Here is a 17,461-nt window from a genome sequence, read left to right as displayed (position 1 = left end):
TTGTCTTTTAGCAGTACATAAGCTTAACGCAAATCTATAAACATTAAAAACACTAATCTACAATTATGATTCTACTGATTTCATTCACTTTGATTTTGGGGTGATTTATGTCCTGGATGTTTAACTTTATATACAGTTAATTTAAAGAATAGCAAATAACATTGATATCAAAGGACACTATTTACAGGGCTTACATCTTAAATATTAAATGGCTAGTTCAAAAAAAGTCTTTATCAGTATGAAAGTAAGAACCGGTTTTGAAGAAAAGATTTATTGGGTGTCAAAATATCACAATGACCACACATTCACCTGGCCAAGAGAGACGACTACAGATTACCAACTCAAACCAAGAACAATACACACATCTACAGATCTAATGTACAACCACTGCTCCAGATTAATCAGAATAAACCAGACCGAGGAGCACAAACAGAATCCAGAGTGAAATTGATCTGGAAAGATCTAACATGGCTTATAATTAATCAAACCAGTCCACTGATGTCAGTGTAGTCGAAGCTTAGGGAAGCATTTCTGAGCAGTTCCTCTCAGAGAAGAGATGTAACCCAGGCATGAACTCAACACTTGTAGATCAGGAAGAACTGAATGAGAACCGCTTCTCTGTCTGTACTCTGACTGATCTAGCAGTACACGTGTTGAGCTGCTGGTTATGATGAGGACAGGCCTCTGCTTGATCAGGATCTGGGGAAGGGAAGCGTGTCTGAGGTAGAGTTAGTCCTGGACGGTTATCTTCAGCTACACACCAGTCGTCCACCGCTGATCTGACAAACTATACAAATCAATCCTACAACAACTGAACTATAGACCAGCAGTGTTGATTAAAGGCAGCAGATTGCACAATAATTCCCTTTTTGCTGAAATGTAAACATTATCTTCAGATCCAGTGAGGGATGAGAAATAAATAAAACAGAAATAAAAGCATTTATTCACCCTCGTGCTGTTCCAAACCTGAATGACTTTCAGCAGAACAAGATGTAATACATGCTGATGTGAACTGCAGCTGTCGAGCTACAAAGTACCATAGAAGTCAATAATACATCAGGGAAATATGAGATGGGAGAAAATTATATTTCATACTGCGTTCTCGCACAAAACATTTGCTTCCTGAGAAACGTTTGGGAAGCAATAGAGCAGAAATTAACATGCAGACAAGTCAAACAAAGACATTTGGAAAAATTTCACATTTCAAAACAAATGTAAAGTTCACATGATTTTTTTTTTTTTTTTTTTTTTACAAAAACAAACATTGGTCATGATTAAATGAGCAAATGCAAAACACAAATTTTAAATTTTAAAGAAAAAAATCTAAATTTGTAAAGCAAAATTCAGTGTGCAAGTGAGTGAATGCAAAGTACAAATCCAAGCTAAAACAATTATTGGGTAAAAGCAAATAAAAAAAAAGTTGGGGTGAAAGCAAAAAAAAAAAAAAAAACAAGTAAATGCAAAGTTCAAAATCTAAATATATAAAAAAGCAAAACCTAAGTGACTAAAGGAGCCAATGTAAAGCACAAATTCACAATTTTAACAAAATGTTCATGGATGAATGTGAAATTTGATTAAAAAAAATTAATGCAAAGTAAAAAAAAATATTTCAGAAAAATTATCTTGTGTGAAAGCAAAATTAAATAATTAAATGAGAAAACATGAAGTATAAATAGAAAATTGTAATAAAAAAATATCTTGGGCAAAATCTAAATTTAGAATAAAAATTGTAATTAATAATTAATTTTAATTGACTAATTAGAAACGTGTAATTCAAAAGAGGGAACAACGTATGAATTAAAAAAATAAAAATAAATAAAGTTCTTGGACAAAAGTTAAAATTTGGTGATTTAATTTATAAATTCATTGATAAATTCAACTTTTTTTTTCAATGAGCAAACATTGGAAGTTCAAATGTAAAATTTGTAAAAATTGCTCTTAGGCGAAAGCCAAACTTTAGTTGTTAAGTGTGTGAACCAAAGTACAAATTCAAAATTGTGGAATAAAAAGGTCTTGGGCAAAACTGAAATTTAAAAGTTTTCTTGAGGGACGTGATTAAAACAGTAAAAATTCAGAAAAAAAAAAAACTTGGACAAACGTTAAATTTAAGCAATGAAATGAGCAAAAGCAAAGTATAAATTAAAATACACATTTTGGAGTTTCTAATGTCAAACTACTGCTAGCGCACTCAAAAACACTGAAATAATATTTTCTCCCATGTCATATTTTTCTGTAGAAAGTCACACAGGTTTAGATCGAAAGTGAATTGTGACAGAACTGTAATATTTCTTCATGTACCTTAGTTGAAACATTTCCGGTAACAAAAAAAAATGCAGTGAATCTCATTGAACTGCTTAGAAAAACATTAACAAAGTGAAAAATATTTGTGTCTTTTCTCATAAAAATGGCCGCATTGAACGAGGCAAGAGTTGATCGTACCGCATGGGGTAAAGAGTGAGGAGTGAATCTATACAGTGGTGACGGACAGGAAGGCGTTGTGGACGGCGGATCCCTCGGGAGCTCTCTCCCCGTGCGTCATCAGCTCCTGAATGGTCATCCAGTTGTCCAGGATCTTCTTGTTCCTCTTCTTCATCATCTTGCGGTGGCTGAGCTGGAGGATGCTGGGCTCGGGGCGTCCCTCTCCGCTGCTGAGGGGATTCTCCCGCAGACTCTCCAGCCGGCTGCGCTGCATGAACTCTCTCCGCCGCCGCTGCTCTTTGGCTCTCAGGAGATGCTGCTTGCGCTGCTCCTTGCTCCAGTAGCGTCCCATCTTCATCTCGCTCATGGTGTCATCATCAGTCGTCATGCCCCCGCTGCGCTCCTCCTTGATCTTCAGCGCTCGCTCCCGCAGGAGTCTGTCCCGGACCGGACGCTTGGTGATGTACCTGCCACAGATATTGAGTCCAGTAACACTGTCAGGTACAATCATAAAAATGATGCCATTAAAAAAATATTAAAAATATACGGCCTTTGTGTTTTTTCATTAATTTGAACATTGAATGTGAAATTATTGCAATATAACAGTATATGTAAAAACTTCAGTGTTATTATTAATGTCATTTTATACCTATTTAAAAATTAGGAAATACAAATTTAGACACAGAACAGAGAATCAGTGAATCATTAACTGGAGACTCGCTCGGACCGAATCATTTGAATCAGTGAATCATTAACTGGAGAGTTCAATGGAACTAATGACTGGAGTTAGCTAGCGATGCTTTTGGGAAACGCCCCCCTGTTCAGATCATTTGAATCAGAGTGTTTAACTCGAGAATAGCTACGATCCAATCATTTTAATTCATGAATGACTCATTCAGTGTGATCTGTGAACCAATTTAACAGGTTCATTAAAAAGAATCAGCTCGTTCATGAATCAGACAGCGCTATCACATCTTTGAGTAGGAGATGATTTCTCCAGTTCAAAGTAACGAGGAACCATGTGTTTTTAAGAAATGTTAAGTTAGAAATTACACTATTACACTTTGTAATGTAGTGAAGTAAAAGTTTCTCTAAAAATCAGGGATGCACGAATGTTCAGCCACTGATATTATTGATCAAAAATAGCAGAAAAAAAGTTCTGTGCTAGGCTTAGTAAGACCAAATAAATTGTACCGAAAACAATGACATGACGCGATCAAACAACAAAAAAGACAAAACAGTATAAAGCACATTTAATATGGCTATTTACCGTATTTTCCGGACTATAAGTCGCACTTTTTTTCATAGCTTGTCTGGTCCTGCCACTTATAGTCAGGTGCAACTTATTTATCAAAATTAATTTGACATGAACCAAGATAAATAAACCAATAGAAAACATTACCATCTTCAGCCGCGAGAGGGCGCTCTATGTTGCTCAGTGCTCCTGTAGTCTACACTGAAGACATAGAGCGCCCTCTCGTGGCTGGAGACGGTAATGTTTTTTTTCTTGGTTCTAAATAAATGCGACTTATAGTCCAGTGCGACTTATATGTTTTTTCCCTCATCATGGCGTATTTTTGAACTGATGCGACTTATACTTAGGTGCGACTTATAGTCCAAAAATATGGTAATTGATGCAATGGTGAAGAAATTGGCAAAATACATGAGGAGTTAGTGTTCGGTAGGGCATCCTTCCTAAAAATATTCAGATAGCGTACAGTGACTTGAGTAGAGTAAGAGAGTGAAAGCACTGGTACCTGGTGCCGTCGCTCCGGACCTTCACCTTCCACTCCAGCCTGGGTTCAGAGGGACTGACGAACTGCAGCGCCGTCTGCTGCTGGATCAGCTGCATGTAGCTCTGGGGGCCTTCAGGGGCTGTCTGCTCAGACTCGGACGGGTTGCTGTGGTCGGGGCTGTCCCTCGGGGCCCGTCCGAGTGTTAGCAGGTTCCTGCGGTTGGTCAGGCTGACCCTGCGGTGCTCCGGAGAGCGATCAGCGGCGAGCGGTGTGCTGCGTGAGCTCTCAGCCGTGTTATACGCACTCGAGCTATCCTTGTCTGACCTCTCGGGGCGCTCACGGGGTCCCAGCTGGTGCACCTGCAGGTAGGGACGGGTCTCGTTTTAACAGTATTTTTACACAAGTGGCTACGTTTGAGAGCTCTGTAGCTTCGCCGGTGGGATTCTGTACCTTCATGATGCTCTGGCACTCCAGCTGGATGCTGCGCAGCTCCTGGTTCAGCATCCTCAGCTCGTGCTCCACACCGCTGCACGGGACGCTGCTGCTGCTACTGCGTGTGTAGAACAGGTCGTACTCGCTGCCACTGCGGATCTGACACTTGAGCTCCAGCAGCTGCCGCCAGTGCTCATCCTTCTCTGCTCCGTCCGCTGAGCTCCGGCCCGACAGACAGCGAGACAGCTGCTTCTGGATCTGAGCCAGGACGCTCTGCTCTGGGGCCGTGCTCGTCTCCTGACTGTAGGAGCAGGACGCCGCCAAGCTTTCTTCTTGAGGTGCTCTGGCCTGCTGGGAGATTCGGAGAGAGAATCATTTAAGCTCAACCAGAGTAAACTGAGGCTTCATTAGCTAGCGTCTGTGCTCGTTTGGGAGATGGCAGGAATACATGATTACCTGGCTTTGTTTGAATTATTTCATACAACAAGAAATAATGCAGATTGTTTATCTATCATTCTTTAACTTCTGTCACAAGCAATGCACTTCAAAATATATATTGTCTAAGTAATTTTGTTTTTTAGTATCCTGAAGCACATCAGGTTATATTTGTAGCAACAGCCAGCAATACATTGTATGGTTCAAAATTATTGATTATTCTTTTATGCCAAAAATCATTAGGATATTTAGTAAAGATCAGGTTCCATTAATTTTTTTTTGTAAATGTATGTTTTTTATATATATATACATACATACATACATACATACATGTAGGTGCTGGTCATATAATTAGAATATCATCGAAAAGTTGATTTCACTAATAACATTCAAAAAGTGAAACTTGTATATTATATTCATTCATTACACACAGACTGATATATTTCAAATAATTATTTCTTTTAATTTTGATGATTATAACTGACAACTAAGGAAAATCCCAAATTCAGTATCTCAGAAAATTTGAATATAATTTAAGATTAATACAAAGAAAGGATTTTTAGAAATCTTGGCCAACTGAAAAGTATGAGCATGTAAAGTATGAGCATGTATAGCACTCAATACTTAGTTGTGGCTCCTTTCCCCTGAATGACTGCAGCAATGCGGCGTGGCATGGAGTCGATCAGTCTGTGGCACTGCTCAGGTGTTATGAGAGCACAGGTTACTCTGATAGTGGCCTTCAGCTCTTCTGCATTCTTGGGTCTGGTATATCACATCTTCCTCTTCACAATACCCCATAGATTTTCAATGGGGTTAAGGTCAGGTGAGTTTGCTGGGTAATTAAGAACAGGGATACCATGGTCCTTAAACCAGGTACTGGTAGCTTTGCCACTGCGTGCAGGTGCCATGTCCTGTTGGAAAATGAAATCTGCATCTCCATAAAGTTGGTCAGCAGCAGGAAGCAGGAAGTGCTCTAAAACTTCCTGGTATACGGCTGTGTTGACCTTTGACCTCAGAAAACACAGTGGACCAACACCAGCAGATGACATGGCACCCCAAACCATCACTGACTGTGGAAACTTTACACTGGACCTCAAGCAACGTGGATTGTGTGCCTCTCCTCTCTTCCTCCAGACTCTGGGACCCTGGTTTCCAAAGGAAATGCAACATTTACTTTCATCAGAGAACATAACTGTGGTCCACTCAGCAGCAGTCCAGTCCTGTTTGAAGCGAGACGCTTCTGGCGCTGTCTGTTGTTCAAGAGTGGCTTAACACAAGGAATGCGACAGCTGAAACCCATGTCTTGCATACGTCTGTGTGTAGTGGTTCTTGAAGCACTGACTCCAGCTGCAGTCCACTCTTTGTGAATCTCCCCCACTTTGAATGGGTTTTGTTTCACAATCCTCTCCAGGGTGCTGTTATCCCTATTGCTTGTACACTTTTTTCTACCACATCTTTTCCTTCCCTCCGCCTCTCTATTAATGTGCTTGGACACAGAGCTCTGTGAACAGCCAGCCTCTTTTGCAATGACCTTTTGTGTCTTACCCTCCTTGTGCAAGGTGTCAATGGTCGTCTTTTGGACAACTGTCGAGTCAGCAGTCTTCCCCATGATTGTGTAGTCTACAGAACTAGACTGAGAGACCATTTAAAGGCTTTGCAGGTGTTTTGAGTTAATTAGTTAATTAGTGGCACCAGGTGTCTTCAATATTGAACCTTTTCACAATATTCTAATTTTCTGAGATACTGAATTTGGGATTTTCCTTAGTTGTCAGTTATAATCATCAAAAATAAAATAAATAAACATTTGAAATATATCAGTCTGTGTGTAATGAATGAATATAAGTTTCACTTTTTGAATGGAATTAGTGAAATAAACTTTTTTTTACTTGAAATAAAATCAAATGAAATATTAAAAGCACATGCATAAATGTGTGTGTGTTGTTTTTTCAGCTACTAAAATAAAAATAAAAATGTAGTAAATTTAATGAAAAAAAAACTACTAACTAAACTACTAAAAATGAGAAAAACAAACATTAAACTTTAATTAAAATGAACAGAAGCAGAAAAAACATGTAAATGTTATAGTTTGTCAATATTTTGAATAGGATTTTATACATTTTCTGTTTTCACTTTAATTGTAAATAAAATTTCAGTAATTGGGTTTTATATGTCTTTGTGTCAATTCTTTGTATTAGTTTATGCTATTTATTGATTTTTATTGATCAGTTTTAGTTTTTTCCGTTTCAGTGATTTTAGTTTTTTTTAAGTTATTCTAAATAAAAACGAAAACTGTTGTTTACATCTTCTCCAGCAGAAGAAAGGAAAGGAAAGCAAGGTTTACAGCTGAAGAGTGTGATGGTGTTTCTCTGACCTTCTGGTCCTCCTCTCGAGCCGCTCTCTTCATCTCCTCCTCCTCTTCCTCCTCCAGCATCTCCATCTTCAGCTCCTCTAAGTATTCACTGTGCTCGTCATCCAGCCACGGCTCGTCCTGAAACACCACACACCTCACGCATGAACAAGATCACGCTCTTTTGACCCATCATGAGCTTTGAGTTCAGCTTCATCATCATGTCAGATTTAGGGAAGAATTGCACTTGTTATCCTGAAGCCCAATCCAGCTATCTGTCAGTGCTACCATGGAAACAGTGTCCACTCCCATGATGCACTGCGAACGATGTAACCAGATCAGCTCTAGGGAACACGTCTAGGTTTCTAAAACATGTAAAATGTTTTCCTGTCGTTGTTATTACGTCATTTAGTGGTTGTAAAATAACAGGACTGTAAAATAAAGCGCTACCATTTAGTTATAAAGATGCTACTCTAATAACTTAAGTTTCATCCAAAATATAAGGTTATTTGAACATTTATTTTCAAACTCCAGGACTTTGTTTAAAAAAAAAAAAAAACGTTTTCTTGTGATTAGAACGTTATCTAAAGAGTAAAATGTGTCTTAGAATGTTCCACTAATTCTATTTTCACCCATGATATAGCAGCATTTGAATGTTTATTTCTTATTCTATTAAATCATGAAAATGTACTAAAAATCTATGATATTTTAGTATCACTGAGGTACAGTACTTTAATATTGCAGAAATGTTAATCCATGCATTTATGACCTCAAGGTTAGATTATTGTAATGCTTTATTGGGTGGTTGTTCTGCACGCTTAGTAAACAAACTACAGCTAGTCCAAAATGCAGCAGCAAGAGTTCTTACTAGAACCAGGAAGTATGACCATATTAGCCCGGTCCTGTCAACACTGCACTGGCTCCCTATCAAGCATCGCATAGATTTTAAAATATTGCTTATTACTTATAAAGCCCTGAATGGTTTAGCACCTCAGTATTTGAATGAGCTCCTTTTACATTATAATCCTCTACGTCCGCTACGTTCTCAAAACTCAGGCAATTTGATAATACCTAGAATATCAAAATCAACTGCAGGCGGCAGATCCTTTTCCTATTTGGCGCCCAAACTCTGGAATAACCTACCTAACATTGTTCGGGAGGCAGACACACTCTTGCAGTTTAAATCTAGATTAAAGACCCATCTCTTTAACCTGGCATACACATAACATACTAATATGCTTTTATTATCCAAATCCGTTAAAGGATTTTTAGGCTGCATTAATTAGGTAAACCGGAACCGGAAACACTTCCCATAACAACCTATGTACTTGCTACATCATTAGAAGAATGGCATCTACGCTAATATTTGTCTGTTTCTCTCTTATTCCGTACGTATCCAGACCAGATGGTGGATCAGCACCTAGAAAGGACCTCTACATCCCTGAAAGACAGCGGAGACCAGGACAACTAGAGCCCCAGATACAGATCCCCTGTAAAGACCTTGTCTCAGAGGAGCACCAGGACAAGACCACAGGAAACAGATGATTCTTCTGCACAATCTGACTTTGCTGCAGTCTGGAATTGAACTACTGGTTTCGTCTGGTCAGAGGAGAACTGGCCCCCCAACTGAGCCTGGTTTCTCCCAAGGTTTTTTTCTCCATTCTGTCACCGATGGAGTTTCGGTTCCTTGCTGCTGTCGCCTCTGGCTTGCTTAGTTGGGGACACTTCATCTACAGCGATATCGTTGACTTGATTGCAAATAAATGCACAGACACTATTTAACTGAACAGAGATGACATCACTGAATCCAATGATGAACTGCCTTTAACTATCATTTTTTCATTATTGACACTGTTTTCCTAATGAATGTTGTTCAGTTGCTTTGACGCAATGTATTTTGTTTAAAGCGCTATATAAATAAAGGTGACTTGACTTAATGAATGAATGATTAATATTCATAAGCCATGAAGGTGTGTTTTATAACTCAGTAGATGTGTGTGTGTGTGTGTGTGTACCTGTATTTCTGGCCTTGCGACCAGCAGCAAAATACTCCTGAATTCTTCATTCGAAAGAATGGCCACTGCTTCCTGTCTGTTCTGAACGTCCCGCCCATTTATCTGTCAATCACACACATCAGCAAATGAGGCGCAGCGTTACATTACTACACTTCTTCCTCAATATTTCTGTCCTGTTTTATATTTCTGACCCCCCTGGTTTTGCTTTTAGCAAAAAAAAAAAAAAACTAAATTAAGACTTTGTTTTTAAACTTTAAAAATCATTTTGTCAACATGTGGCAACGTGTGTTTTTACTAGTTTTCAGTTTTTGCTGCACATGTGATCCTGAAGAGTGAGTTTACTGGGAAGCTCAGAGTCCGTGGAGAGCCTCTCAGAAACACCTCGGGATGCTTTCCTGAGCATCAGACCACAGCTGAAAATACAGCGGACCCTGCTCTCCCTCGGGTCCTGTAGCTGCCGGTGGAATGTGCTGCTGCTGAACTCAATGATCCGCTCAGTGCAAACACAGAGTTAATGAGTGAAGGTGAGGTCACCTGTAAGATGCGGTCTCCTTCTCGGATCCGACCGTCTCTCGCAGCGATGCTGTTCGGCTCGATCTGAGGAGCAAAGCAGCAGCTTTCAGATTCTAAATCAATCATGTCATTCAGAATTATGGACTCAGGATCTGATTGGCTGAGGCTGCAAGACTCCAGCCAATCCCTTGCTCCTCTGTGATCAGAACGCATTAGGGCCCGCCCACTTCCTACTATTAATTTTTCTCAAAGACTTTCAAAAGAAAAATATTTGAAAATCAGAAAAGATGCGAGACTTAACAGTTTAGTGATGAAAGAACTACAATCCCATGATGCACTGCGAATATCACTGACAATGGAGAAATGATTTACTGTTGATTTAAAGATGTGGATTTTATACATAGAAACAATATATTTAGTTTATTGCAAAATACGCATATAAATATTTTAGATCTAATATATGATTCAACAAAGACATCTTGTTTTCTGCTAAACTAAATTATAAATTAAATATGCTACATAAATTATTTTATTATCACTAAGTTATAGTGAGTATTTATGTTTTATTACTATTTTTTTAGATAAAGTCTTAGTAATTTTGTTCTTGGCATATTTATTTGAGTTTTTTCAAATATGTCTATGTAGTTTTTATTAATTTTTATTCCAGTTTTATTTATTTTAGTACATCGAGTACTACTTTTACAAACTAAATGAGATTTACTTTCTTGGCAACTAGCTGAAATAAAATGAATTTAAATTGTATTTTATTGCAGTTATCATTTATTTCAAGTAACAAAATAAATTTTATTTTAGTTTCAGTTTTAGTTAATTGTACTAACCCTGAAAATATATTTTTCTGAGCCAGATTCTTGTTTTCAGTATAAACTCACAGATTTTCAAGAAACCTCTTAATACCTGAAGTCATTAAGCTTCTCCAGTAAAGGTATCTTGATTAAAAAAGGTTCAGATATTTATACTAGAAAGAAAAGTCTAAAATAAAGTGTAAGCAGCGTTACGTCATTCGCAGTCTCTGATTGGTGGAATTAGCCTCAGAGAATCATGGGTAATGTAGTTTATCACTAGGAATGCTGCTGTTAAACACAGTTCTTTCAAAACAACTGATGGCTTTAATGTAAGCTTAAACCAATCGATTAACAACCTCTAGGTCTTCTTAAAGACTCCTGTGGAGAAGATAAATGTGATTTTTACTCCCAGAAGCAACTGCTGTGCTTTATAGAGACACAAGCTTCTGATCGCTCCAATCAGAGCTGAGCTTCTGTGTCTTCATTAGATCGAGTGTGATGTGAGAGACACACACTGAACATCTGAGTGATGAATGAAGAGGGTTTCATCTCTCTCGGGCCGTTCTTCACGGAGATCACGCTCTCTGCTCTTCAGTTTTATGGAGTGGAGATTTTAATAAGCCTGTAAGTGCTGACGGATCTGTATTCAGTCGTGCTGCCGAGACCTGATAAATCTGAGAGGACTTCTAATGAAGCCGGAGCTCAACACACACACACACACACACACTCTGAAACACCAGATATCACTCTCTCTGCGTGTGTGTGTACTGCTCAAGAAACATTTCTGATTGTTAAATAAAGTAAATCATCATATTGCATCACAGAAATAAATGACACTTTAACACAGATTCACACAGAGAACAGATGATTTACATTAGAATAATATTTCACTATTTTTACTGTTTTACTGTTTTTTTTTTTAATCAATTAAATGCAGCCTTGGTGAGCAGAAGACACTTCTTTCAAAAGCATTACAAAATCTTGGTTGTACAGATGTAACATGACCGGGGCTAGTTGTCACACACTCAGTATACCAATTTTTATTTATTTCATAATTCACTATTCAAGACATTTTAAAGACTTATGATCATATATCAGACTTTATGATTAAAACTACATCTGAGTGTTATGTTTGAGTGTTTATGTCGCTCTAATGGAGGTTTATAAGTGATCGTCTCATCAGGACTGATTATGAACTTCAGAAACATGTTAAAGCGTGTGAGTGGTGTGTGTGGTGCACCTCGCTGACGTAGATGTCCTCGTCCTCGTCTGTCCTGTAGCACAGCGTGAGTCCCAGCTTCTCCTGACTGCTCAGTCGAAGCAGCTCGACCTCCTGCAGAGACACACACCTGAGCATCTCCATCACACACACACAGCTCTGAACACTGGGGGTGTATCACTGAGCTGGAGCTCTGCATGGACCGTCTATGGGCTAAAGACGCTTCAGTATCATCAATGTTACAGGTACATCAGTCAACAGACTCCACTGGAAATTGAGTTTTTTTGCACTGGATTTATTGAAGGGTTTATTTATTTATGCAAGACTGACTTCAAAAAATTTATTTTTTATTTATTTATATTTTTTAGTATATATATATATATATTTTTTTTTTTGATGTGGGATTTAGCCATTTTAAAACAATTTAGATTTTTTTTAAAAAAAATTACTGTTTTTATTTTTTATTATTATGTGGGGAATTGTTTTACATCATTTATAAATTTATTTATTTATTTTGGTATAAGATTTCCTTTAAAACTTGTATTTTCTATTTTCTTGTGTTATTTTAAACAATAAATACATTTTCACTAAAATGGCTAGTAAATGTCACAAATAAATACAAAGAAATAGCATTTAACTTAACATCTGGAATGAAATAGTATTTTATGACTACATTGGCATTTACAAAAAATACTATTTTTATTTACAACAGAGATTTACAAGTTTGTTTCAAAACAAGATTACGTTTTATATCGTTAAGATTTAAGGTTGCCGTTTACAGAGTGAAATCATATTTCATGTTGTTAATGTTTGACAGGAAGAGGAAACATCCTGAAATCAGCTCTGCTCATTTCTCCAGCTCTTCTGAGGAAACAGTCTGTGTTTAGTAAATCAGTGTGTGATGATGTTAATGAGCATTCCTCTCTTCAGTCGCTGTGATAACACTGGCGTTCAGACCGGAGAATCACTGACAACACGAGCTCAATCAAACGATCAGATCAGATCAGATCAGATCAGGGAGATTTGTTCTGTGTGAGAGACGCAGGTGAAGTCATGATCACGCAGGAGTCACAGGATCCATATCTCATCTGCTGAATCATCACGTCTCAGAAACACACTTGAACAGTAATGACTGCACAGCTGCAAGCTTCACTTTCAAACATTTTACTGTGTATTCTTTATAGGATCTACTTATTTCATTTATTTATATTTTTGTGATATTTTTACATCTGCTTACATTTTTGGGGTAATTTTTTTATTGTGTAATTTTTATTCATTCATTTTGTGTAAAATTTTAATTGAACAGTTTTATCTTTTGATTTTGTAATGTTTCTGGTATAGAATTTGCTTTATATTTGTATTTATTTAGGTGTAATTTTAATGGAGACTTCATTTTAAATGTTTTGTTATTATTCACTCATTCATTTGGTCTTACATTTGAATTAAACTTATATTTGGGTTTTGTTTATGAATTTACTTTTAAAATTTCTTTTTATTTATTTAGGTGTATTTTTTGGTGCAAGATTTAAATTAAACAATTTTATTTAATTTTAATTTACTGTAAACTAATTATTTTTGTTAGAATTATTATTTTTTTGTTTGTTTATTTGGTGTAGGACAAAGAAACCAAAAAATAACCAGATTTTCACTCAAATATGGCTAAATATTTGAGAAATAATTATGTAGAAATTATCACACGAATACGTGACCTCATAAGGGTCAGTTTAATGAAATTGAGATGTATACATCATCTGAAGCTGAATAAATCATCTCTCCAGTGATGTGTGGTTTGTTCGGAGGACAATATCTGTCTGAGATACAACTATCTGAAAATCTGGAATCTGAGGGAGCAAAAAAATCTAAATAGTGAGAAAATCATCTTTAAAGCTGTCCAAATGAAGTTCTTAGCAATGCATATTACTAATCAAAAATGAAGTTTTGATATATTTACAGTAGGAAACTTACACAATAACTTCATGGAACATGATCTTTACTTAATATCCTAATGATTTTTGGCATAAAGGAAAAATGTATAATTATGACCCCTACAATGTATTGTTGTCTATTTCTACAAATATATCCCTCAGACTCAAGACTGCGTTTGTGCTCCAGAGACACAATTCAGTGTGAAATTTCAAAGCAGAAAGACTGAAATAGTATTTTCATATATAACATGTTTCTGGGGTCAGGCAGGAGTCAGAGGATCCATATTTCATCTGCAGACATCCAGCGGCTGAATAATCACAAGCCTCTCAGAGAAACCTTGCATTCGTACATTCTGAACAATCCTTCCCACAATGCATTGTGGACTGCATTAACAGTTCAATGAAAAATCTAGTTCTTGGTACGTTCGTCTTGTTTTCCAGTACGTAATGTTTGCTAAATTCTAAAATGGAATGTTCCTTTAGCATTCCCAAAACCAAAAAATAATAACAATGAAAAATGTGCATGTTCAAAGAATAGTGTTTCAATAGCGTTGGTGTTCTCAGCACATGTTTAATGAGCCGGGATCAGCCTGACGCTGTTATATCTTCAGTCTCAGGTTATAGGGCTCTGTGTGAATAAACGGGGGACTCTCACCTCGTACTCGAAGTCATCGGTCCTCTCGCCGTCCGCTGCCATGTTGTCCTCCGAGTATTCCTGATCCAAGGTGTGCAGAGAGAGACAGCTGAGCAGAGAACAGACACACATCTCAATCACTTCCTCTGAGAGAAACACAGTCACAACTATCAGAACTAAAGACAGAGATGTCTCAATTACCTTTATTTAGGATTTATTTTGACCCTTCGCAGAAACAAGAAACTGTCCCCAAAGTCAGAATTCTGAGTTTTGCAGTTACATTTTTTCCTTATTATTTCACAGCAGAAACAACAACAAAAAATTGTTAAATTAAAATGCAGAATTGCGTGAAAACAATCTAAATTGTTAGATAAAAAGTTTAAAAGTAAATGTAAAAGATTAAAAGTATATTCATTATATATCAGCATCTGCAGCAATCAGCATTTATTTATTTTTTTGCTCTGTTTGAGTCTCTGAATAAAACTGAGCAGTTTTTCCTTCATACTCTTATTATATCAGACTATACGAGTCTAATACGAAACTCACCATAAAACACATGTAAACTGGAGTCTCAGAGAAGAGCACCCATGTCTCTCGCTGACTCTGATTAATGACATGATAAAACACACAAATAACCCTCCAGAAGTCTGAGATCCACTAGTGAGCAACACCTCGTGGTCCCATCACAGAGAGGCTCAGAATCACTTTCCAGAACATTCTCCTTCACTGTTCCTGGCTGGTGAATGATCCGGAATGATGAATCCCTGACAGTCTACAAGCAACAGATGAAAACTCATCTCTTTCAACACTGCTTGGCTTCACTGTTAAAATCTTTTTCTTTTATTTATTTCTTTTCTTTCTAGCTTGTATTCTGACTCTTTAAGAATAATCACTTTATGTGTCCACCAATTGTAAGTCACTTTGGATAAAAGAATCTGAAAAATGACTAAATTTAAATGTAAATATAAATACCGAGTGAGGTTTTCAATAATTTTATAGATATTTCTGGTGGTACATTCATTTAGTTTTTTCCATTTTAGCAACATTTTTCTTGATGCCATTTCACATGATTCAGCTTCAGATGATGCATGAATCTCAATTTCAACAAATTGACCCTTATGACTGGTTTGGTGCTCCAGGGTCACACATTGTGATAAGGTTCCCATCAGGTTATGAATGAGAAACATTCCATGAATGCTGCATAAATATCATTTTTGTGCTGTTTTATGAATTCCCAGAATTCCCATCTCATGAGAGACACCAGTAAAATGCTACTAAACGTCTCAATGCACAGTATGAGGCTCTGGAGCTCAGGAAGAGCGAGGGCGTCACATGTGGAGGAGGCCGGTGAAGAACGATGTCAGCCGATGGAGACACAAACACACATCATGCATCTTCAGCAGAGATGAGAACTGAATTGTGTGACAGAAGAAATGAAGCTCCTGTCGTGTGCGTCTGCTCCGAGTCTCATTCATCTCTATGATCTCGTCTGCTGTCCTCCGCGTGACTCGCGTGTCTGTGTTTTCTTGTGATCACAGCTGATGGTGTTCATTAGCATGTGCTAGCGTCTCTGCTACAGTCAGGTGGGTTTATGATCCGTGGATTATGGTTTGTTGACTCTATAAAGCGAGCTGAACAATGATGCTGAAGCAGCCTGATCACCACTGGATTCAGATCTTTTTACAGAAATGTACTGAATCTACTCTATTTACTATCCATTTCATTCATCCATCCACCCATCCATCTAAATGGTGAACGGTCCTTTAGGGTGAGATTACAGTAAATTATTCCTGGATAATGCATATTTCCAGGCACTATTACAACAACAACAACATTCACAGAGAATCCCTGAACGCTTTTGTCTGGAAGAACAAAGGAATTCAAAAAGCCCACATCAGCTCACCACGCACCAAAGGGAATTTAGAAACTAAACCTGGATCTTGAGCGGGTGACAAATTTCAGACTATGAATTATCCACGGCATTAATTACCTCCCTAACCACCGCTCTGCGCCTCAGACGCTTTCAATTAACTTCCCAGCATGCACTGCAGCCGGCCCTGCGTCTCCTGAGGAGAAACCCAGATACTCCTGACAGACCAACTCCACAAGAACGAGAGGATGGTGAACCATTCCAGAAAACCAGCTTCCTTTGAGGAAACCTCACGTTGCCTTGTGAAAACACTCAATGTTATTCATACCTGAATGTTCTATGAAACATTTTGTAACCTTTAAATAACGATCGAAACACAAGAAAGCCGGACATTTTAACATTTCTAGAATATTAAAAATAAACATTCAAATAATGCTATAATTTAGGTGGCAGAGCATTGAAGAAATGTTTTCTTAATCTGTAAATTTTAATCATGAAGTGAAAATGTAGAATATTATAAAATATAAATGTTGAAATAATTTATATTTACAGTAGTAGAATGCTGTTGTAACCTTTAAGTAAAATTCTAATAACAAAAGGAAAACTGGACATTTCAACAAAAAATAAATATTAAAATAACGATATAATTTTGGTGAAAATGAAGTTGGTGCAATGTCCTAACAAACATTTTTGTAACCTTTAAATAACATTGCAATCATGACAAGAAACATTCAATGATTTGAACGGTATAAGAAACATTCAGAAACAACGTTTCTTCAACGTTTTCAGAATCAGAAAGATTCTGTTTCCACACACTAGGACTTTGTCTTGGTGTCAGGGGCTTCCAGTATGGGTGACAAACAAATAATATCTCAATATTTCCTGGGATTTTATTGATAACAATAATTAGACTACATTTCGCTCACTGTATTATTGTGCTGGTATCTTAAACTTTCTCCTAAAGTTTTTGATATTCTTCATATTCTGATATTCTTCATAGGATTTCTATCAGTTCACACTGATAGAAATTGATCATTTCCAATAAAAATTCCTTTTATGGGAATTTTTACCTTTATAAAGCCATTTTTCTAAAAGTTTCAGTGAATTACAATAA

General features: G+C 37.2%; 1 protein-coding gene and 1 long non-coding RNA gene across 2 annotated transcripts in view; one reads left to right on the top strand and one right to left on the bottom strand.

Moving 5' to 3' along the window:
- Positions 1–17,461, top strand: part of LOC132124901 (uncharacterized) — a 326,429-nt gene that overhangs the window by 148,678 nt on the left and 160,290 nt on the right. The gene's annotated exons all lie outside the window — the stretch shown is intronic.
- The window catches only part of LOC132125279 (PDZ domain-containing RING finger protein 4-like), a 40,155-nt gene continuing 24,580 nt past the window's right edge, over positions 1,887–17,461 (bottom strand). Inside the window, exons 3-10 of the mRNA XM_059536605.1 lie at positions 14,499–14,586; positions 11,940–12,032; positions 9,918–9,980; positions 9,384–9,485; positions 7,393–7,509; positions 4,605–4,934; positions 4,176–4,513; positions 1,887–2,885 (exon numbers count right to left, since the gene is read on the bottom strand). Coding sequence (XP_059392588.1) covers positions 2,468–2,885; positions 4,176–4,513; positions 4,605–4,934; positions 7,393–7,509; positions 9,384–9,485; positions 9,918–9,980; positions 11,940–12,032; positions 14,499–14,586 — 1,549 coding nt within the window. The 3' untranslated portion in view covers positions 1,887–2,467. The remainder of the gene's footprint in view (positions 2,886–4,175; positions 4,514–4,604; positions 4,935–7,392; positions 7,510–9,383; positions 9,486–9,917; positions 9,981–11,939; positions 12,033–14,498; positions 14,587–17,461) is intronic.

The sequence above is a fragment of the Carassius carassius genome, chromosome 43 (assembly GCF_963082965.1).
Source record: "Carassius carassius chromosome 43, fCarCar2.1, whole genome shotgun sequence".
In the NCBI taxonomy this organism is placed as follows: Eukaryota; Metazoa; Chordata; class Actinopteri; order Cypriniformes; family Cyprinidae; genus Carassius; species Carassius carassius.
This window is presented reverse-complemented; position numbering and strand designations above follow the sequence as displayed.